At 52.1% G+C, this 23,164-nt stretch overlaps 1 protein-coding gene across 12 annotated transcripts in view; it reads right to left on the bottom strand.

The window, feature by feature from the left end:
• JAKMIP1 (janus kinase and microtubule interacting protein 1) overlaps positions 1-23,164 on the bottom strand; it is a 123,456-nt gene that overhangs the window by 25,444 nt on the left and 74,848 nt on the right. For 10 of the 12 annotated variants that reach the window (XM_047718835.1, XM_047718826.1, XM_047718828.1 and 7 more), the window contains 9 exons: positions 22,291-22,410; positions 19,046-19,192; positions 18,006-18,146; positions 16,195-16,254; positions 7,442-7,570; positions 6,122-6,250; positions 5,714-5,797; positions 2,661-2,723; positions 910-1,008 (listed from right to left, as the gene is read on the bottom strand). In XM_047718835.1, coding sequence (XP_047574791.1) covers positions 910-1,008; positions 2,661-2,723; positions 5,714-5,797; positions 6,122-6,250; positions 7,442-7,570; positions 16,195-16,254; positions 18,006-18,146; positions 19,046-19,192; positions 22,291-22,410 — 972 coding nt within the window. Of the gene's footprint in view, positions 1-585; positions 1,009-2,660; positions 2,724-5,713; positions 5,798-6,121; positions 6,251-7,441; positions 7,571-16,194; positions 16,255-18,005; positions 18,147-19,045; positions 19,193-22,290; positions 22,411-23,164 lie in introns of those variants that run through there. The other 2 variants (XM_047718836.1, XM_047718837.1) reach the window with 1 other exon arrangement.

Raw genomic sequence — 23,164 nt, 5'->3', positions numbered from 1 at the left:
TGAAGTAACGGGATTGCAATACAGTGCTAGGCACCCAAGGCCAGGTTTCAGTGGGAAGTAGTATAACTCATCACTACTCTCACACTGAACCCAGCTCTGTATTGGGGATGTTACTGAAGGTTTGGAACGTGACCACTCCCCGTGAACAGCATTCGGTCTCCCTCTGTGCTAACAGTAGCTCTGAGTTGCAGGTTGAGTTACAAACAATTAAGATTTCAGTCCAGAGCAACCCTGTGTGACACCCAGGGCTGCATTTGCTGGACAGGGACTGGGACAACCCCACGGTTTTTCTCAAACTTCTCTGCAAATGCCTCCCTTCCCCCTGCTTACTTACTTACCTGTGTTTACCTTGGCACCTAGAAAATGGGCCAAACTAGCAGTAAACACACTACAGAGTCAGTCGTGGGCCAGGTCAGGCCCTGCTCTTTCAAAAGGAGAGGTTCCCTGCATGCAAGGTCATCTTAAAAAGGTGTGTTATTAATTGCAACAGGTGCTTCTATCCGGGTTTGCAGAACGCATACCAGGTGACTATGCATGCAGGAAAGAAGTAGTTATGGAAATGAAACACAAATAAAAAAGGCAAAATATTGCAAAAACAAATTATTTTATTAAGTGCAAAACAAGCCGTAGGCAATAAATAGATTAGCTCTGGTACATGTCCAAAGACTTCGGTGAGCATTCTCTCCAGAACATTTTAAGGCAGTGAAATTATTCTGAACATACAGATTTAAAAAAAAAAAAAAGAAGAAGAAGAAAGAAAGAAAGGAAAAGGAAAAGAAAAGGAAACAACTCTACCACGTCCCTTTACACATGCTGGAGGACATCTGGGAGCTTTTACATGAATTTCAGTTTGGGCTCAAAGAGAAGGTCTGTTCCGTTTGAGAGCGCACAACAGATAGAGTCTCTTACTTCGAGCTCCAGCACTCGGAACTCTAGTAGCTCGTTCTGGTCCTTCGCGTCTTGCATTTCGTTCTTCAGCTGACTCTCTTCCATTTCCAGCCTGTAAATCTAGAGCAGACGCACCTGCAGGTTAGCGGGTGGGAGGACCCGCCGTCTCCACGGGAGCCGTGGTGATGGGGGGGGGGGGGGCTCCTCCGTCCCTGCAGTCCTGGGCTTGGCCCGGAAGAGGGGTTCCTTATAGACTTGCTGAATAAATGAATGATGGGGAAACTGAGGCATGGAGCCACTAACTAAGTCCCTTTCTGAGGTCAAATGTGAGGGAGGCAGGAGGGCGTCATGGGTGCTTCTGATCCCAAAGTCTGTGTGTATTCTTTTCACTGTGTCCCCCACCCACCCACCCCCAATGCAGTCAAGGTAATCTCCCCCACCCCCACTCCCACCCAGACAGAGTGGGACAAACCACAGCAGGAAGGCACACACTGTCACCTGGCCGGAGGACTCAGAAAGCAGCTCTCCTGAAGGCACAAGTCTTTTGGGGAAGATGGGTTGCCTGGTCTGACACCCATCAGGATGGAAAGCATCCTAATGGCTCCGTGCCTCATTTTCTGTCCGAGGAGCATTAGGCTGCCCATCCACATTGGCCACAACCAGGATTGACTGACAGAAGGCACACCTCCCTCTCAAGGCTTCTATGAGCCCCAGCCACCTTTGCCTCTCCCTCCTCCTGCCTGGAGAACTGGAAGGGGTTCTCCACGGATGGGGTGCCGCACCCCAGGGGACATTTGGAAACAGTGTGTTTTCTCTGTGGCTCCTTGAATTTAGTGAGCAGGACCAAGGACATGGAATCTCTCCCAATACACAGGCTTGACCAGCAGAGTGACAGGTCCTATCCCAGTGCTCCAAATGTGACAGAGAAACAGAAGGCAGTGAGCAGCCACTCAGCTGGTAAGTGACACAGCGGGGGCTGAACTAAGCCCCCTCCCAAGAGGGCAAGGCTGGGTTCCCCTCAGGCAGGCATTCTAGGATGTTCAAAGACTAAGCCAAACCAAAGTCTGTCTGGTTCCGCTGGTATGGAAAGTCTGGACAGAAAGTACAACTGGTGGTTTCAGGGGGCTGAGGGGTGGGAGAGAGGAAGGGACTACAAATGGCACAAGGGACCTTTATGGAAGACTAAAGTTGTTCTAAAACTACATTGTGGTGATGGCTGCACAACCCAGTAAATTTACTAAAACAAAACACTCCAAATTGTGCACAAATAAGAAAAAAATAAAACTAAGGTCTTGTCCCAAAGCATTAAATCTACCTCCCAGGCTGAGAGATCTAGAAATTTCCATAACCACAGAAGGAAGGCAACAAGCTTAGTTTTGCCAGCACCATGGCCTCCAGTCCACCAACTGGACTACGATGGCCCAAAGGCCTGTTCAATTGGCACCTTTGGTCCCCCGTGGTGGGAGGGGAAGGGCTCTGGAACCCCAAAGCATTAACAGAGTAGGATAGAAGGAGGACGGTCGACCCTCACTGTGTCTGCAGGGTGGTCTAAACCAGCTCTGCGGGCCTCATTCCAGAGGACAGCACTAGGACCAAGGGCTGGGAAGCCCCAGGAATTGGGCTCTGACTCAAGGTAAGGGACAGGTCCCTCCTCCTTGAGCCCGTCAAGAGGACGCCCTGCTGCGAGGGTGTCTCCGTGGGCCTCTGAGGGCCCTTACTGTCTGGCTCGGTGACCATCTGAGGGGGTGGTGTGCGGATTCATGCCCACATACCTTTTCCAGCAAGTCTTGGTTTGTTCTGATGAGCAGCTGCTTCTCTTCCACCCACTTGGAATCCTAAGAAAAAGCACTAAGTATGTTCACATTCCTTGAAGCAAATAGACAGTTAAAGAGCAAAGGTGGTGTTGGTGACCAAAAGGAAATAGAAAACTCTCCATGGAAAGGTCAGAGACAGGGACGGCTGCTGGAAAGATTCCATGGTCCCCCTAAACCGTTACACCTGAAGGAGAGATCTGGCAGCTTTGTGGGATGTCCCTTCCCCATATCTCACGCTCCCTGAAAGCCTGCGGAGTTTGCACTGTGAGTGTCCTTGACTGGAAAGCAGCTGCAGAGGTACCCAACTGGCCTTGCAGACCTGCTCACGTTTGCTCACCAAGCTCATTGGCTGACATCCAGGCTCCACCCTGAGGGTCAGCCCCACACCCACGGACCTGGCTTTGTCACAGGGATGTTGTTTCTGTGCGTTCCAGTCCCACTGCCTATGATGCCTTAACCATATTTCTTTGCCTGGCTAGGTCCCACCCATGGAGGTCCCATGAGCACAGGGCACCAGGCCTCTGTTTCCACCATGGCACCCCCACCCCCAGCACCTAGCACAGGGCCTGGCATACAGCTGGTGCTCAATAAATAGGGGAGGATGGATACATGGATAAAGGAATAGATAGGAGAACTTCCTTCTTCCCTTCTCTCAGCTCTGGTGGCCTCCTGGGCTTCCTTTACCAATTTCTAATTTATCACGCAGTATTGTCTCTGGGTTGACATGTATAGGCCCCACGAGGCTGTGAGTCTCCATGAGCATAGAGCTGTGTTCCACTAATCTTTTGGTCTAGAGAAGACTGACTGCAGCCGTCCCCCCATCTGCATGCCCACGACCCTTGGCAACAACTCTGCAGCTTCTCCCAACAGGACGTGATGGATACTTCTCCAACCCTGAAGCTGGGTGTGCTGTGGTGTGGGTTGGCTCCTGGGATATTTGCAAATGGGACTCGAGCAGAGGCTTGGAGCATACTTGTGCACTGAGGTCTGCCCTTTCTCCCTGTCCCCAGACCACTCAGCAAAGGAGAATGAGAGACTAGGAGGAGAGATCTGGCCAAAGGCAGGTGCCTGTGCCCAGACAGGAGAGAGGCCATTTCAGGCCATGTCACCCCAGCTGATGCCTCAACAACGCAGCCTCCAAAATGACCCCAGGGGAGACCAGCGGAAGAGCCACACGGCTGGGCCTAGCACAAACGGCTCACCCAGAGGGCTGTGGGCAAATAAAAGTTTTGTTGTTTTAAACAACTAAGTTTGGAGGTGGTTTGTTACGCAGCGATAGCCAACTGACACCTTATCCCTATACACCAAGCACAAACTTCGTAGAGGGTGAGGGCTCTGGTGGCTGCTCCCTCAACAAACGGCCATTTGTTCTGTCCCAAACTGGTCCTTCCACTTAGAAGAACCAGCCCACAAACATAGGGTCAAGCGCCTTGGGTGGGGATGGAACTTAGTCGAAGTCGATGGTCAGGTGACACGTGAGCTCAGCCAGCAGGAGGGGCCGAGGTCAGTGTCAGGGAGAACAGGAGCTTGAGAGTAGCCTTCTGTCCCACCTAGACTCTTCCTGCTGCTTCCCTCTCCCCACTTCTGCTTCCCCAGCATGTGAAGCACTATCACTACTCAGTTTGAAGATGAGGAAAAGAGACAGCATGGCTTGCATGGGTCACGTAACACTCAGGCAAGCCATCCCCTGGGTGTGTTCACTTCACCCCTCCCCCACCTCCGTGGAACATTCTGGACCATGGTTACGGAAGCAGGACCCCAGGGTTGGCCACTTGCCAAGCCCCGTCCAGGCCTAGAACAGTGCTGCCGTGAGCATCAGTGTGTGTGTCCCGAGTTCTGCTTCCTGAGTCTGCCTTAATCTGCACCCTGGTCACCACCTGGGCCCTCGTCCTAACTGGACACGAGGCAGCATTCATTCTCAGCCCCCTGTTCTGAAACCTGTATACCACCTTCTCCTGCCCTCTGCAGAGGGGGGCACGCGGTGGGTAGGGTGGGTCCAAGGTGGCAGCGCCGCGGGGTCCCCGAGTAAACCCATGGGGCGGGCAGCCCCCTGCCTCCAGAAGGGACAGGGGATGTACTGAGCAGTAAGTAAACCTCACTGCACTGAGCCGCTGAGAATTCCCGGCTATCTCTCACCACCAAGCCAATGGCTGACCTGCACCAACCCCAGTGAGGGCTGCCTTTGGGTGTTGCCCTCTGAGAGGCTGGCACTCCACCCAGAGCCCCCTCCACAGTCTCCTCCAACCCAGGGTCCAGGTCTGTGGGCTTTGCCTCCCTACTGTGTCCTGCTGTCAGCCTGGCCTTGTCATGCTCAGAGAACGTGTGCATGAAGGAGACTCGACGCTGAGAAACTCAAGGGACGGGATTTCCGGTGAACAGAGTCACAAGCAGTGTGGAACCCCGAGGCGCTGGCTGAGGGCCTGGGTCATTTTCATGACTAAACCCTAATGAATGACTGCAGTTTTCCTTCAGAGTCAAGTCAAAGAGGATTCTGGCCACACTCTGCCTTCTGAATTATCTCCTACTTTTGCGTACTTGGCCAATGATGACAAAGCCAAGTTAGAACCTCATAACAGGTTTTGGTTTGTTTTTTTTTGTTTTGTTTTGTTTTGTTTCTTTTTAAGATTTTATTTATTTGACAGACGGAGAACACAAGCAGGCAGAGAGGCAGGCAGAAAGAGAGGAGGAAGCAGGCTCCCTGCTGAGCAGAGAGCCTGATGCGGGGCTTGATCCCAGGACCCTGAGATCGTGACCCGAGCCAAAGGCAGAGACTTTAACCCACTGAGCCACCCAGGCACCCTGGGTTTTTGTTTTTTAAAACTCTGCAATTAGGCACCTCAGCTAGGCTATTCTTGCTTGGGTTTGGCCTGGGTGGTTTTTTTTTTTTCTCTAATGTCTCTGGAGCAAACAACTCAGACCCATGGTGTGGGGGGGAGAGCTTGGCACCAAGGCCACAACGACAGACATGAGGGGACAGACATGCGAAGACCCCCACGATTATTCCTGCTCACCTGTCCCTTCTCAACCAGTAACTTCTCCAAGTCTTCGATTTTGGCCTGACACCTCAGCAAGTCAGCTTGGAGCTGTTCCCGAGTCTGGAATGAGAAGGATCCAAAAGTGAGCAGGTCACCATGGATGGGGGACAGAGGAGCAGCAAGGACAGTGCTGCAATCCAGGCCTTGGAAGAACATCCAGGCACGGGTTCGAAGCTGGCCCACCCAGCAGCACATAACAATTTGTAAAAGAATGGGAAGGTCTTGAGACCTTTGAAGATGGCAAGATAGCCCCTGGGGGTCTGACAAGGTTTGGTGAGGTGCCCCCCAGCCCTTCTTCTTATCCCCTCCGAGCATCACAGGCAAGGTTTAGAGACCCTGGTGGTCCGCCCAGCCCCTTGTGGCCTGCGGGCCTGGGACACTTACCCGGGCCTCTCTCTCTGCATCCAGCGTCCCCCCGACCTGCTCCTGAAGCAGGGCGTAGGCCCGCTGCAGGGCCTGGTACTCCCTGGTTAGCTGGCAGAACCTCAGATCAGCCTCCTCCCTGGTCGTCGTCTTAGCGTCACGGAGAAGAAAGACAGAAGGAAGCAAGTGATTTACTGTGGGTCCCACTGCCAGGGTCCCCTGGGAACAGAAGCACACATCCAGCCCTCACAGCCACTGCTGGCAATGACTTAAGGAACCAGTCACTGCCAGGATGTCACTGGGGGCCTGGAGTGACAGGCTGTGGGAGGAGACACCATCCCGATCATCAGCACCCTTCCTGGGAACTCACGGAAGCCTGGGGATCCTTGAGTCACACGCCAGGGAGAAAGGGCAAGAGCTCCCCAGAGCCAAGAACCTCCCAGCAGCGCTTCTCACTCTGGCAATTCTCGGAAGGAGACATCCCCCCTAGGAAGGCACAATACTGGCCGGGCATGGGCGCATCACTGGTAGTCCAGAAAATTGGGAAGCACCCATTATGGGGTCCCATCACATTAAATCTCTATGTGCATGGGTGTGAGACGTCCCACGTGCTCACGGGAGATGGGGATGTAGAACACGGTATTTGATGCCCAAAGCTGCCTGTTACGTCCTGGTGGTCACATGTGTCTGGTACGACCACATTTTAGTCGGGTTTCCTAAGAGAATTCAGCGGGGGGTGTGCGGGTGGGCAAGGACCACGCCTCCCTTCCCACCTTTGTGAGCCCAGCTCACTTGGTGCCGCAGTCATGAACCCAGGTGTGAGTGGAGATAGGGAAACGTCAGGGTGGTGACTCACGGGGAGAGGGCTTCCAGTGGTTTCTACTGCCCTCTGCCCTCACCCACTGCATGTGGTTTCTCTCCTGTGTGGCCTCATCTTCTTAATGAAAAAGCAGTTCATGCTGTTTCCACTAGGTGGTGTGCCTGTGTGTGTGCGTGCATGTGTGTGTGTTCATGTGTGCCTGCACGTGTCTGTATGTGTGTGCATGTGCTCCGGGGACCAGAGACAGTCCACCACGCGACAGGATTAATTGCAAAGACAACAGCAAGGCCCCACAAATTTCCTCTGTGAGATCAGCACTGGGGAAAGGAAGGGACCATCACACGCTGCCGGCACCCCCCGTGTCATCATCAGAGCCCCATGCAGTGGGGGGGCCCCTGCCCTCGGGGCTATGGGCTGTGATGACACAGGCCCTCCAGACTTAGATCTTTGCGGGGAGCAGCAGGGGCGGCTGTCAGGGGCCAGAGGCAGCCCCCCAGCACCTCAGAGGTGGGGTCGCTTACATCGTCCAAGTCTTCCTCTGGTGTGGCCGGGGCCCTGTCTGTCCTGTCTGTGTTGCAGGATGTTTCTGACAATGTTTCCGAGTCCACGGACTCCTCATCAAATCCAAAAAACGTCTCCACAACATGCTTCTGTAAATGTAAGACAAGGGGCAAGGACATCAGTGATGGACCCAGAACAGCTGAGTGCCCTTCCCCCGCACCCCAGCCCATCGCCCCCAGGCACAGCAGTGACTACACACACGTCTGGACCCCAAAGGCATCCCAAGAGGCAGCTAGTGGGGTTCCTGATGGACTGGGTGGGAGAGGAGGTGACGGAAGGTGGTGGAAGGGGGAGGGGAACGCAGCAGAGCACGCTGGCCTGACCCTGGCTCCTTCTGCAGTCACTTAGCACCTCTGAGCACCAGCATCCTTCTCCATCAGACAGACACAGAACCCCCCACGTCACCCAAGAGCAAGGTCATGCATGCGCAGTACCCGGTGTGCTGACCCTCGGTGGGCAGCATGTGTGTCCTACTAAGAAGGGACCCTCATGCACCAATCAGTCAGAGTCAGAGCCAGTCTGAACACTCCATGCCCTGGCTTCCTGGTTTGCCTACCCAGCACTTCTCCTGCCCCAGGTACCATGATATATGGGGTTCCATTCAGCCTTCACGCATACATTCCTGCATTCATTCAGCAAACACCCAACTGAGCACCTTCTATGGGTCAGGCATTGGATGGGGCCCAGGGCAACACAACATGATTAAGACCTTCAGTCCCTTGGGGGCGGCAGACACGAACCGACAATCACCAGATCAACTCCCCGTGTTTTAGGAGCATTGGCTTTCTTCCCTTCCAAAATAGCCCCTGAGAAAGATTTTTATTTGTGTTTACAATCGACGAATGCTTTTCATGAGCATGAGGACAGAACTGTAACTAAATCCAGAGTCAAGCCCCAGGCTCCCCCTGGTTCATCCAGACCCTGGCTCCTCCCAGCCCCCTCCCCACTCCTCAACCCACAGAAAGATCAGGGCTCACCCTGCACCTTGAGGACACCCCCCCACTCTCCTTGTTGAAGCTGGTATATGTCTGCGCTCTTGGGTGCCCACATGTAAGAGAAATGTGTCTGCGACCATGATTAAAAACGTAATTAAGAAATAATCCAGCCATCAGGAAGGGAGAGGGAGACAGAGGGACTGCTCTGTCCTCTTGCACAGCTAGAGTTTCTGGAGAGGTTTTGCTGGAGACACCCACAAGGACAGCAGTTTGCTCATGAGGGGTGGAGATCTGGGGTTCTGTATTCCCCACGATGGCCCAGAGCCGGGCATATTCAGTAAACACTGGTTCTCAAATGCGTAATCATGAACGAGGCTTTGTTCATGAACTCAAAGCTGAACTAAGGCAGCCCACAAAGAGTTTTCGGCTTGCACATGACAGCCCTTCCTCTTGTTCACACAGCCAGCACCAGCTGGGCAAACATCTGGTCCCGCACCCCGGGTAAGTTTACCAGGTAGAACCATGGCGACCTATTAGGTTCCATTAGTATCAAATGATTTCTTGTCTCCAAGTAGAGGCTGGGGACAGTCACATATACCCCAATCTCCTCCTCAGAGGAGAAACCTCCCTTGGATTCAGGTATGGAAAACTCTCTCCAGATGTTTTCCAGAGAGCAGTGAGTGGCCATGGTGTCCTGATGGTGATGACGGCAGCTTCGGGAGTGACAGGTCCGCGACGCTCAGAGCTCTTCTGCACACACGGAGCTCACCTCCCAGAGCTCCAGACTCCTCACTTTGCTGGGCAGCCATTCACCCAACCTCATTTCTTGTAAACACTGCTAATTGCGAGGTGTCTGGGGACAGGACTGCATTTGCTGCGCTATCGGCCGGCAGCCAGCTGTGACGCACACGGACGGGGCTCCAGGAACCCTCTTGCCACGCTGTCTCCAAACCGTCAGGATAAGACACCCCCTGTGAGCTTCCTGGACCATCCATGTGGCTAATGACTCAGTGTTCAGGACAGTCCGCTTCTAGAAACCCCAGGGATGGTTCACTGGGTCTTCCCTCCCCGAGTCGTAACACAGGCACTCACAACAGATGCTGCAGACGTGCATTAAAGGAGAGCTGCCTTTGCCAACAGCCCATCCCCAGACCCAAGTGGAGTTCCCTGAAGTCCAGTGTGGCCCCTGAGACCAAGGCTCCAGGGAAGTGTGCTGCAGGGCAGAAGGCGGGACACAGCTCTGATGGGGCATCTAGCACAAAAGGACACTCCCGTTCTGTCCCTCGCCCAATGGGACCTTGGCTCACAGACCCCCGGGCTCACACAACTCCTCCAGTGGCAGCGAGCAGCTTAAGAAACCCCCCAACCTTGTACAACATGTGGGTTGGGTTAATTTGTTTCCTCGAAGGGTTAGTGTTTTCTAAGGGATAGTATTATCTGGGAAGCCAAGATACACCACGGAGATGTACGCCTTTGTGAATAAAAGCAAGAGAGAAAAAGACATTTTCATGCTTAAAGTGAAAATCTGGGGCTGTCTTCTTTGACCCCATTGCAACCTCTGCCTGATGCCACATTTTCAAAAATCCACGTGAAATAGGAAGGACAGAATCACCTAGAAAACACTCGAACGCTCAGCTCTTTCAGAAAGAGTCAAGCCCTGGGGCACCTGTCAGGTTTCCTGAGTTGTCCCCTTTTCTCAGATTCCCTGGGCATTTATTTCCCAGAAAAAGCCTCAGCTCCTGGCCACACACATCTGGGGGCTTGCGCCTCCAGATTTCCGTCTTCTTTACCCCCCAGAGTCCTGCCTTGCCCACTCCTTTTTATAAACCAGCCCAAATTTTTGAAAGGCAGCTGGGGCAAAATTGAAAAACAAACGTGTCTGCTCCATTTACCCTGTGAACGTACAGAGGTGCTCCTTCTCAGCAGATGGAAAGGCACCGAGGGGAAGACAGATGCTTCCAAAATAAACCACCCTGCATGAACCACAGCTCCCAAGCCCCCTCACTTCCACCTCCCCATGTCCCTTCCAACAGCTGCTAGCTTGGGTAGGGGCTCCCTGACATGTCCTTTCCCAGAACCTACAACAGTCACCTAGAGCTAGCCGCTTACCTTCGTGCTTGTAGGTCATCTCCTGGCAGCCAGAGAAGTACAAGCACACCAGGGTACAGAGACAGAGAAAGAAGGAGAAGTACAGCACAAAGAGGATGTACTCCATCACCGAGCATGAAAGCAGAGCCCACTAGTGTGTGTGTGCCCGGTGGGCTCAGAGCAGCCTCTCTGGCACCTGCTACCGGGCGTCTCTCCAGTGCTAGGGGGAAGCACCACTTCTCCCCCAGAACATTCTCCCTGCCCCCGGAGCTCTGGGATCAGCCTCCGAGGGCCATGCTGCCAGCTCGAGATCTGGGGCCTGAGAGCAGCCGGTTTCCAGGGCCCCGGCTGGCACTGTCATCATCACCCAGTTTCCAGGGCCCCGGCTGGCACTGTCATCATCACCCAGGACAGCTTCCCCACTGGGTCATTCCCTGGGGGCTGCCCTCCTGGTGCTGCCCTTCCACAGGCCTCAGCCCCCTGGGTGATCATTAGGCCCCTGGGAAGAGCACTAGCAACGGTGACTCAGACAGAGTTTTCTTCCGGACCAGAGTCAAAACCCAGGGGGCACATCCCGCCACCGCGTGCACTTGGGCAAGTTCTCTGCTCGTCCCCCGAGCACCCCACATGCACCCCGGACTAGCTGGACTCAGGGGCTTCTCAGCACTCTGTCCTTCAGCTATTTGTACAGACTGACCAAACCGGGATCCCCACCTGGGGCACCCACGGGAGCCTACATTTCTTGGAGAAGCTTCTCTCAGCAAAAGAGCCAAAGTCAAATCCCATGCGTGGGAGAAAAGTGATAGATAATCCTATCAAAAAGGAAAACTGCTGTACTTGGAAAGATAGTATGAAAAGCAGTATGAAAAGGCAAAGGACAATCACAAAAAGAAAAGTGTAGACAATCAGGTTCATATGTATATTTCAATTGTAATGATGCTGGACACTGCTCCTTCCAAAATATCCATGATATGAGCTATGTAACCACATCTTAGCATCCACTAAGCCTTTCATTCATGTTTCCAAATGAGCTGCCCCCAACACATCCCACCCAGGCAGAATCGGGACTGGTTCAGGGATGAGCCCGTAACCAGACTGAGCCAAGGAGCACAGCCCTGGGACTCTTGCTGGAGCCACCGAAGAGAGATGTCCTCCCACCTCTGAAGTTGCTAGGCAGGTATAACACCGGCTTACAGCTTACAGCTGCTGAAGCTGATTCAGGCACCACATAGGGGAGCCCACCTGAGAAAGAGGCCAGCCCAAGGGAAAACAGAGTAGAAAGGGGAAGAGAGACAGGCTCCAGGCAATATTGGATAAGCATCTGGATCCAGCTGTGCCTGCAACCAGCTACCTCTAGGCTTCTTAGCTACATAAATTCCTTTCCTTTCTTAAATGACTTTGACGTTTTTGACACACACAATAGAAAGAACCTTGGCTAATGCGGGAAGGGGAGAGAAGCCTAGAAACCGTGCTATCTGCAAGCTGTTGAGTTTGCTGAGTCTGGCTGGGGACAGAGCTGTGAGAAACGGCAGCCCAGGAACAAAGCTGAGTGTTAACAACCCTACAGGGAAAACAGGATTCCTCTGCTACTTAGAAATGGAAAGTGTGGCCCATGACGACAAGTGCCCAGGAGCCCCAGCCACGGAAGGTGGTGCATCCGGGCTTCTGTTCCAACGCAGCTCCCACCACGGAGCAGCAACCTTCACCTGGAGGGACACAAGGTCAAGTCTGGATCGGCCCCAAGTGTCTGATGAGAATGTATGCAGGGGGACAGTGAGTGACCCTCCAGTTGAGATCCGCCAGAAGGTCTCAGCTCAGGCCTCAGCTGCTTCCTGGTGACACCAGCCCCAGGGGCCATTCAGGGACAAAGGGCCCACCGTACTGACACTTGGGCTCAGAGAAGGGCGGTTCTGCCCGTGGCGCTCTGATGTTTCTCAGCTACCTTCCAGTCTCCTGCAAAGGATGCCTACCATCCAAAGGGCATGGAGAGCTCACCTCACTGTGACCTGAGCCGGTCTCTCTTTTAAGGTGAGAACCAGGGACATGAAGAGCAGGGCCTGGTCACCTGAAGTCAATGCACCCGCCAAAGGAAAGCTACTGATGTAAGGGGAAGGGAGAAGGAAAAATAATAATTTATGGATCCCTGACCCAGGTGCTCTGATTGGTCTCCTGGATGGGATGATCACAGCTCCCCAAGGTCAATGCCACACGGCTAGGAGCCGGATCGGTCTTCCATGTGGTTGCCAGGCTACAGTGTCTCCGCCTCTCCCCAGATCCCATCCCTGCTCTAACCAGGGAGCATGAGTCAACCATGCTGACCTTAGCCGTGCTTGCGTGCTTGGCTCTCTACCAAGACATGACTCCATGATGCTGGGCAGCAAGATTTCAGACAGCAAGCTCACCATCCCCTCCCAGGCAGGATTTCTGTCAGGTTCATCTATGCTCCCAGCCCTCCTGCAGAGAGCCTGGCCTCCCCACATGGGGCCTGGGGAACCCTTCGCTCAGAGTTCTCCTGCTACTTCCTGTAAGTGGCTGAACTAGCAGTGTCCTGGGGCAGAGACGCCCGCACCTGTCCTGTCCCCAGGAGCACGGTGAGACGGGGTCAGCAACCCTCTGAGTGTGAAGGTCCCCCTGGGGACATCACATCAGGGCATCACAGCTCTACCATCACCACTAGAGTGTGGGTGTGGAGGTAAATGCGGAGTTCAGATTCTTCCAGAAAATTCTGGCACAAAAATTTGGGCCAAGCAAAGGCTCAGGCCAAGTGTGGTAAAGCCCACTTTACAAACAGACAGAGTTGATGGAGGTGTTTGAGGGAAATAGTAACTCCTGAATCCCAGCAGCCTGTGGGAGGGAAGACAGAGAAGCTGTCCAGGCCTGAGAGAGAGCCCTGGGGAGCTCAGGTCCCGATCTGGTCCCGGACGATGCCAGGAGAAAGTAGGAACGTGTTGGGGAAACTGCTCTCCCCTGAATCTGGAGAAAAAGAAAAAAGGCTTGTGGATCATAGAAACAATAAGTGGAAATAACTGTGAATTAGCTCAGGAAAATTCCCATGGAGGCTCCCAAACTCCGCCTTCTAGGGGCAGTGATCTATTTCAGTTAGTGACCTAACATCCCCATCCTTAGAGATGACCCAGGGCTGTGCAAATGCACTTGGCCAGTCAAAGCAATGTGTTTATTCAATTAACAGCTATCCGGGGACACCTACTCTGGGCCGAGACAGTGAGGGGGGCACAGCAGGTGGGACACAGCTCTGGCCCCCCTCAACTGTGTCCATGCAAGCCTTGCAAACCCCAAGTCCATTCTAGGTCTTTGTAGAGTTCTCTTCCCACAAACACATTCAGAAATTGGGAAAAGGAGAAACAGAATCCTTACTTACTCCACGAATTCTGATATAGGCTTAAAAAACCAAGTCGGGACTCAATAGTGGGGCTCCCAAAAACCCTACTTAGGAGCTTCATGAGGGGTAAAATGCCACAGCACATCTCGTTCCTCCTCAAGCTGGAGGCCTTTAGACTGCTGTTTTTGCAACTTGCCCACAGTGACCATGGCATTCACACACGTTACCAGCAGCTGGGCAAAATGCTGCGTCTCTTCCAGAGAGCATGGCGGCGGGGGGGGGGGGGGGTCCCACGTGCTCCCCCAAAGCCTTCACACCCTATGATCCTTAGCCCACCTTCTGGAAATCTACCCCTGGGTGACCATCCAGACCCTGGACACAGCCTCCTGGACCAAGGGAGGCCACTGCGGTGGTATCTGCGGAAGCAGAACATCCAGTCACTTCATGGAACGGGCAGCACGCAGGGATGACAGACCTGGCCCATAAAGCTGTCTACACAGGCATTAACACACTCACTCGCTGCAACAGCCCTTAGAGCCACAAGGGGCTGAAAGCTAATGACGGGCCCAACCCAGAACAGCAAACAAATTTATGGCCCATCTACTCGACGAATTATGTAGTCATAAAAACCTGTATTTATGATGACGGGGTCCTAACACGGGTGCATGCATTGTGGTACAATATTAAGGACAAAAAAGCAAAAAACAAAACAAAACAACAACAAAAATCCCAGAAAGCAAAGTGGATTCTGCAGTTACAACTATGTTATTAAGAAAAAGAAGGGACACGAGGGCTCGGGGGGTGGGTGTGTTGTGGGGTTTTGCCTTAAAATGCCCTTCGTCCTCCTTGACTTGGTGGTGCAAGCTTGGCTTTTGGAGCCCAGACTTGAGCTTGAACCCGTGCCTTGCCAATTCACTTTGAGCTATTTCTATGCTATATACCCATGTGCTTCCTGTAACCGTCAAATGGGAAATACAGAGCCAAGCTCAGGGGGTTGCTGTGACAATGAAATGAGCTGGAGCGTACGTCACCCCTCAGTCAAATGACCAAGTTCAAGCTCAGCCTGCAGATAGATTTTACTGGGGCCACGGAGTGTTCTATAAACAATTATGCCAACATTTAAAATCCTTCGATTTTATATAACATGAGGTGCTTTGGGGTGAATTGGGTCCCCCCTCCAAGAAAGACCTGTTGAAGCCCTACCCTTAGTACTCCATTAATATGAGGTGGGCAGGGTGCAGGGTGGGCCCCTGATCCCAGAAACTGGTGTCCTTATAAGAAGACAACCATGGGATGCACAGGGATGACAGGTTCTGACCACAAAAGCAGAGGCTGGGGTCAGACAGCTGCAAGACCAGGAGTGCTGAAGAGGGAAGCTAAAAGAGCCGAGGAAGGATTCCCCTGCAGGTTTCAGAGGTGGCACCACCCTGTCCACACCTTGACTTTGGACCTTCAGATCCCAAAACTAGAAGACGACACGGTTGTATTGTTCTCCATCGCCCGGGTTGGGGTATTTTGTACAGCTGCCCCAGAAAACTAACACGGAAGGGTCCCCACTTCTCTCAAACCCCTGGAATATGTGACACCACCTGGTTCTAGGGGCTCAGTTCGCCACAGGCCCCAGCGCTCCCTACTGCCACCCTCACAGGAAAGCTTTGCATGGAGGGTTGTGGGATAGCACATCGGTACTGCTGTTTCCTTTACACAAGTTTTTCCAGGACCACATCTCGATCAGAAGATAAACCGGGAGGGGCGTCCAGTTCAATAGAAAGGAGAACAGATCCACGTTTTGGTGGCAGTGAAAAAATGTTCAAAGGTTTAAATGCAAACTGAGTTTTTTGTTGTTGTTGTTTTTTACACCTGCCCCGATTTGCTCTTTTCATTCCAGCCTGTTCCCTGTGGCGTCTGAATGTTCCCAGGCCAGCTGTGTTCTCTCTGCCAGGATGTTTGGGCGCTGTCTCTATAAGACCACATTTTCCAAAGAGAACACAGTTCTGCGTTATTCCAGCAAAATCCCACAGTTCCTGACTTTGTCAGAACAGGATATAAAACATTACAAACCAAGCCTGAGTGCCCTTTAAGTCCTTCAAAAGGTCTAAGTATTTATGCTTTTAATTTGGAGAGAGCCGCCCCAGAGGCCCACGTAGAGAATCCTTTGGTAAGTTTTCCATGAATAAATTACAAGTGCTGGCCCATGGCCATAACCAATGTCGCTTTGAGAGACACCATAACGGCTTTCTCCCCCTCAGACACACAGAGACAAAGCAATCCCGTATGGATTGCTCGCATTTTCCCAATCCTGTCCCGGGCAGGGCTGCAAAACAGGACACCTGTGCCACTGCGGGCTTACCTTGGGGGGCTTCAGACTTTTCCCACGATGTCTTTTGGAGCGCAAGAGTCGTTCCCTCTCCTAGAAGGAGACACACATGTTGGCATTTGCAGCCAGCTCATGTTACACCAGCCAACCCACCGGCCCTCACCCTGCACCTGCCTGTCCACCTCAGGCGTGGGTCAGTCCAAGTTCTGCGCCCCCGCATGATGACCATTCCCTGAACACAAGCTACAGGACCACCCCGCTTACTCGGGTCCCTAACAAGACTGGGACTCTCTTGAGAAAAATCCCCAAGTTTGCCAATCCTGAAAGCCCCAGCCTGTGTGCTTTGGGGGCAGAAAGCTGTAAAGCACTGGGCAGTGTGGACTAGTGAGGTCTGCAGCCCAGAATGAAGTAGCATGTGGTTGCAAGCTCAGACTGAGCTGGGACCAAATCCTCAGGGGGCTCCTCTAGACCAGGTGATGCACTTCATTCCTCTGACCTGAGGTTCTTCCTTTGCTCCGCGAGGCTAGAACCTACCATGCAGAGGGGAGCCTGTGGCTGCCTGGCAGCTGCCATCAGTAGGCATGGCGTTCTCATAGTACTAGAAGGTGCGGCAGCCTTCTATCCTAGGCAAAACCAGGACATCTCTCCCTCCGAACCAAGCCCCACTTTTCCCCTGGGCTGCAAGGAATCCCAGAGACAAATCTGTTGCTTGGTTCCAACCCCTATGGTCTACTTATTTGTACCTCCCCATCTCAGTGGATGTGACGGTCTGTATTCCTTCTAGTCTCATTGGTTTATTATTCCTCTTTCAAATCTATCCTCATTTTATTGAAAGTATGTTTTTATCTTATGCTGTATCAAGTCTTTGTGTAATGAAGAAAGATGACAGGCTAGATGGATGGAAGGAAGGAAGAAGAGATGGAAGAAAGGAGGGGAGGATAAGAAGGTAGGTGGATGGATGGATAGATGGATGGATGGAAGGAAGAAGGGATGGCAGGAGGAGGAAAAGATGGGAGTATGGATGGTTGAGAAGGATGGAGGGATGGGAGGGAGAATGGATTAGTGGGTGTAAGGAAGGAGGGAAGGTGTTAAAAGACAGGAAGATAAACCAGCAATGTGACCTTGACAATTACGGTCAAAGCTTTTTCTAGAATTTTGATCACTGGTTTGTCTATACTTTGAAGACCCATGAATGGAACCCCCACATTCCCTCTTGGGCAATAAGAACACACTTTGCTCCTAAGATCCAACAGAAGCTTACTACAAATTGAAGAATGAATCTTCCAACCTCTACAGAATTCTACAAATTACTACAAATTCTCCCTTATGGTGCCTAAGCTCCTTTCACAGACAGCTGGGGGTAACACTCCACCTACTAAGACATACTCATCTCCCTTGAATCTTACACACACACAGAGTCCTAGCAAGCCCTTCAAATTCTAGCCTGATTAAAAGGTGCAGGCTTTCAAGTTCATGGTCTGTGACAACGGAGCTAAAAAAAAAAAAAAAAAGAAGAAGAAGAAGAAAAAAAAAACAAGACTTGTCAGGGACAAACTGTGCCCACTCTGTAGAGGCTGGAAGATTCATTCTCCAAACTGATGCTGCCTCTTAACAACAGCAAATCAGGGAGAAGGTTGGGAAAAAGAGTAGCCATGGAAACTGTGCCCAGCTTGCACAAAGTTCTAGGCTGCTTCCTGGGGGAATAAAGCAGGGAGGGGCGGGGGCGGGGGTGGGCTCATTGAGGCCCCGCCCACGTTGGTCACCCCGCCCTGAACCTCCTCGCCAATCCTGGCACAGTGTCACTTCGAGCCACACCGAGGGCCCCCCGTGGAGCGCGGACGTACCAGTGAGAGGTCGTCGATGACGTGTTGCTGCTCCAACACCTGCAGCCGCAGGAACTCGATCTCCTGCTCGTCCCTGGTCAGGCTGAGGTCGTTCAAGGAAGTGTGTCGCTTCAGAGACGCCTGGGCGGACAGCTTTTCTTTCTGCAGCCAGAGGGAGAGAGCAGAGGGTGCTCCGTGGACAGCTTTGCCAGCTGGGGGATACGTGGTGTGAGCTTGGGGATATGGGACGCAAGGGGGGATGACGGCCAGCGGGTCCCCAGGCTGGAGGAAGCCATGGATACAGAGCAGAAGCCAACCTGGGCACGGCTGAGAGAAAGGGCTGTCCAGGCACGGGGGTGGGAGGTGGTTGCCCAAAGGGAGCCCTAGAAGGTGGACAAGGACGTTGGTGAGGCAAGCACGCCACCTGTCATCACACACCCTGGCACCTGGACCTCGCACCCCACGGAGCCTCAGTCTTGTTGCTGTAATAGGGGTGACTGACCCTAACTTGGACAATGAGCCTCAGGCTCTTCCACAGACCCTCAAAGGCAAGACACAGCCCTGATCACAAAAACGAACCCCTCTCCTTGGAATGAATGCAAATCCCTTATGCAAAGAAAGGGCTTGGAGCAGAAGTGGCCATGGCTTTCCCCCAGTAAGTGTGCTCAAGAGCCAGGTGGGCTGGGAGGCCTTTCTTTGCCACCACTGAATCCTCCAGAAAACCCCCAATGCTGGTATTGCCACCCCACTTTCTGGATGAAGGCGATCAGTTGCAGGGGCAATGAGGGGGTGCCTCCAAGGCCCCGTTGGCAACAGAGCACAGGCGCAGCCCCAGCTGCCAGGCACTGCCTGGCGTCTTCCCTCTGGGCACAGAGCCCACAGCACAGCAGGTCCCAGAGAAGCTGGAGCAGTGGGGATGGGCGTGGACTGAGACCCCTCACAAGCTTATGGGGGGAGGCAGGGGCTGCAGGGAGAACATGGACTGTGAGGGTTAGGGGCTAGAGACTCCCAGATGGAGACCAGAACTTGGGGCTGGCGGTCCCAGGTGGCCAATGGCTCACCATTTCCACGTTCTCCCTTGTGAGGTTCTTGATTTTTTCCTCCATCCTCTGGATGCTCTGCAGCAAATCATCATTCTTCTTGTTCATTCGCTTGTTCTTCTCCACAAGGGGCTTCAGCTGGACCTCAGTCTCCCGGGAGCGTTTCAGCTATGGACAGAAAGACGCAGAAGGCCGCTGGCTTTAAGACCCATCAGAGTGCTGAGGTCACACCACGGAAGCTAGTAGAGATCCAGGATGGGCCTTCCTTGGGACCAGAGCTGCCACCCTTAGGACCACATATCCTGGATGGCACAAAACCCTAGAAGACCCCACAGACACCTGGCTTCCAAACACAGTATCCAACCTGAGGCTCGGAGGGCTCTGGGTGAGGCAGGAGAAGGAGGCTACAGCCCAACACGGGGAGGCCCACAGATCTGCGCTGGGGCCCCCTGTCCACTAGTCCCCAGAGGTCAGGATCACACACAGGGCAATCCAGTGACTTAGCTGCTCCTGGCCAGCATTGCTTCCTAAGTACAGACCCAGCAGAGAGCTCTGGCCTTCTTCAGATGAGAGGGAAGGCCTGGGCCCCCCTCATTGCCAGACTCCGTGCTGGAGATACAAAGATTCGTAGGGTGGGATCAGTCCTGGAGGTGCTCCCTGAATCCCGACAACCAGAAGGGTGTCTTTCCAGTCTTTTTTGTCCAACGGGCATGGCGGGAGCCCCTCTTGGGGCTGGGGCTGGGTCAAAGGGATGACACAACAGGGTGGCCTTCCAGTGAATGGAAGAGGAGGGCAAAGACAGTCAAGGAGGTACAAACACTGTGAGACGAGGGCAGACAGATGTTCCGGGTGGGGAAACTGCACGCCCAGATGTTCCAAGCAGACAAGAACACAGCTTGCTCAGTGCAGTGGGAACAGAGAAAGTGGGGTGATGCGCAAAGGAAGGGCGGCATGGTGAGGCATGGTTTAGGGAGCTGGAGAGCTCTGTCATTTAGTTTCTACCCCTGGACCTCAAGGGCTTCAAAGCAGGAGCACTCTATGGTCAGGTCTGCCTTCTAGAACACACTGTGGTAAGCCTTGCCAGGCTTATTCAACCCTCCCCACAACCCGAGGAGGGGGCCCCATCTTCATCTCACAGACAGAGAACCTGACCTCAAGGAGCTGGGGTGCTATACTCCTGACCATACAGAACGTGCTGGCTGGTACCAAGTGTCAAGCACAGGCACTTACCCCAGATCCCGGATTTGGGGGACCAGGCTATAAGAAAGATTAAACAGTTGGGGGGCATCCACTCAAATATAAAATGGACTTTGACCCATAGGTTCTACTTCTGGAAATCTACCCCATGCAAAGGAACCTGAACAACCTTGCAATCCCGATGGGCAGGGCTGTAATCCATAAAGCAAGTTGCAGAACAATAATACTGAGGGGAAATATCCCATTTGTAACCGCAAAACAACAGCAGAAAGTCCTGTGGTGGATGTCGATATGTTTACGTGAGCATGAAAACCACATAAGAACCACCTCAGAGAGCTAAGAGTCCTTATTTCATGATTTTAAGATCAAGGGACTGACTAGCTGGCCAGTTTCTGCTTTACACACTTCAGGGTGATCCGAATGTTTCAAGGAAGCTCCATCTGTTTCTAATCTTCTTAGTAAACTGTTCTGCAGTGTGCAAAGTTCATGAATGTTTAACTGGAAAGCATACATCTAATACTAGACGTACGGTCTGATTAAACCCATTTTAAAAATATGCCTTTAGGGGTGCCTGAGTGGCTCAGTGGGTTACGTCTCTGCCTTTAGCTCAGGTCATGATCTCAGGATCTTGGGATCGAGCCCCACATCGGGCTCTCTGCTAAGCAGGGAGCCTGCTTCCCTCTTTCTCTCTGCCTACTTGTGATCTCTGTCAAATAAATAAATAAAATCTTTTAAAAATATGCCTTTAAAAATACTTGAAGTAAATGAATTGATCTTGATCCTGTTAAAATTGTGAAAAGGTTGAGGTGTCTGGGTGGCTCAGTTGGTTAAGTGTCTGTCTGCCTTCGGCTCAGACCATGATCTTGGGGTCCTAAGATCAAGCCCCATTCGGGCTCCTTGCTCAGGAGAGAGCCTGCTTCTCCCTCTGCCTGCTGCTCCCCCTGCTTGTGCTCTCTCTCTCTCTCTCTCTGAAAAATAAATAAAATATTTAAAAACTAAAAAAAAATTTTATATTTGATTTTTTAGAAATTGCAAAAAGGTGACATTTCTTAACACTGTTCATCTCCCGTGTTTTTCAAATAGGATGACTTACTTTCATAATAAAATTTAGAATCAAGAGGAATATGATGAGGCATCCAGAGGTTTATGTACCAACTCCCATTACATAAAAATTCATTAGCTGTTTATCCAGCAAACTTAACGCATATTCAAGAAATCGCTCTTCTTACTAGATTTTTTTAACCTGAAGTCCTCGTTCATTATTTTTAAAATTAGAAATCCATGAACTTTTATGCAAAAGAAAGTAAACAGAGATGCAAAAACTAAAAATGATCTATAATCACACCACCTAAAACAACATCCGACATCCAGCATGATGACAATGTATCTTTGTTCTATAACCTGCTTGTCATTTAATTTACTGTGAGCCCATTTCCATGGCCAATAAATAGGATCTCTATCGCCATTCCTAAGGACTCAGTGCACCACAAAAATGGTGCATAATTACGTGGCCCAGTACTTGAGTATTGAACAACTGGGTGTTTGTTTCATTTTGGGTCGGTCTCACATAAACAGTGCAGTGAACACTCTCTCCACACCCCTCACATCTCCCACTGACTATTTGCTTGGGATAAATTCCTGTGGAAACAGGGGTGCCTGGGTGGCTCAGTCGTTGGGCATCTGTCTTCGGCTCAGGTCATGATCCCAGGGTCCCGGGATCAAGCTCTGCACCAAGCTCCCTGCTCAGAGGCCGTCTGCTTCTCCCTTTCCCACCACCCCACTTGTGTTCCCTCTCTCACTCTGTCTCTGTCGAATAAATAAAAAAATCTTTTAGAAATTCCTGTAGAAACAAAGGGCAAGTTGCAGCTTTCTTTACTGGGCGTGTGTTCGATTTTTTAATCCGAGATTAATGAGAAAGTAAAGAAAACTGAAAGAAAGTAAAGAAAACCGGGAGACGTCTACACTGTGTGTTCAAGGCGAGTTTTGTGGCCACAGGGCGGTTTCCTCGCGCCCTACAAGGCAGCAATCTGCCTCTCGAGGCAGCATCTGCATCTCATAAGGCTGATTACCAGTTCGTTCCTTTCGTCTGCCAGGAGGGTATTTCTGTCCTCCAGCTTCCGTATCACCGAGTTCAGCTCAGCAATTTTTAGCTGGAATCGCCGCACGTCTCGCTCGTCCATATGTTGATCCTAAAAAAATTGTCAAGATACAAATGTACTTTGAGGAAGCTTACAGGACTCTAAGCGCTCCCAGAAAACCCATGGGATGTGACAGAGAGTTCCTTGTCGGGAGGCCCAATGTCAGGCGGGGCTCCCTGAAGTCAAGCCACACAGATGGGCACCCCAGGCTCCACCAGGGACTCACAGGAAGACTTCACCTCCGATAACAAGACTGCAAGGTCCTCCAATGGCTCCCAAACAGCCAAATGTGGTCTCTGGGCATCTTCATGTCTGGGCCCCTGTCCACGGTGCCTCTCTTACAAAGACCCATCATGGATGAGCTAGGACATTCCTCAAGACCCACTGGGCCAATCTTGCTGACCACTGAGATGCCAGAACCTCACATGGGATCTGCACAGAGCATGCAAGACAGACATTCAACCATGTGGTGATTGAATGAATGAGTGAATGAAAGAATGAGTGAGTGAATGAGTGGGTGGATGAATGAGTGAGTGAGTGAGTGAATGAGTGAGTGATTGAGTGAGTGAAGGAGTGAGTGAGTGAATGAATGAGTGAGTGAGGGAATGAATGTGTGAATGACTGAGGGAATGAGTCCGGGAATGACTGAGGGAATGAGTGCGGGAATGAATGAGTGAGTGAATGAATGAATGAATGAGTGAATGAGTGCATGCACACTACTTCAGCCTCCTCTGTGCATGTTAAGCACCAAGCTATTGCCCTCAAAGCCCTTTCTGCTGGCTAAGCCCCTACCCATCTTGCAGGA

The sequence above is a fragment of the Lutra lutra genome, chromosome 2 (assembly GCF_902655055.1).
Source record: "Lutra lutra chromosome 2, mLutLut1.2, whole genome shotgun sequence".
Classification (NCBI taxonomy): domain Eukaryota; kingdom Metazoa; phylum Chordata; class Mammalia; order Carnivora; family Mustelidae; genus Lutra; species Lutra lutra.
The sequence above is the reverse complement of the archived record's forward strand: the minus strand, read 5'-3'. Positions and strand labels throughout refer to the sequence as shown.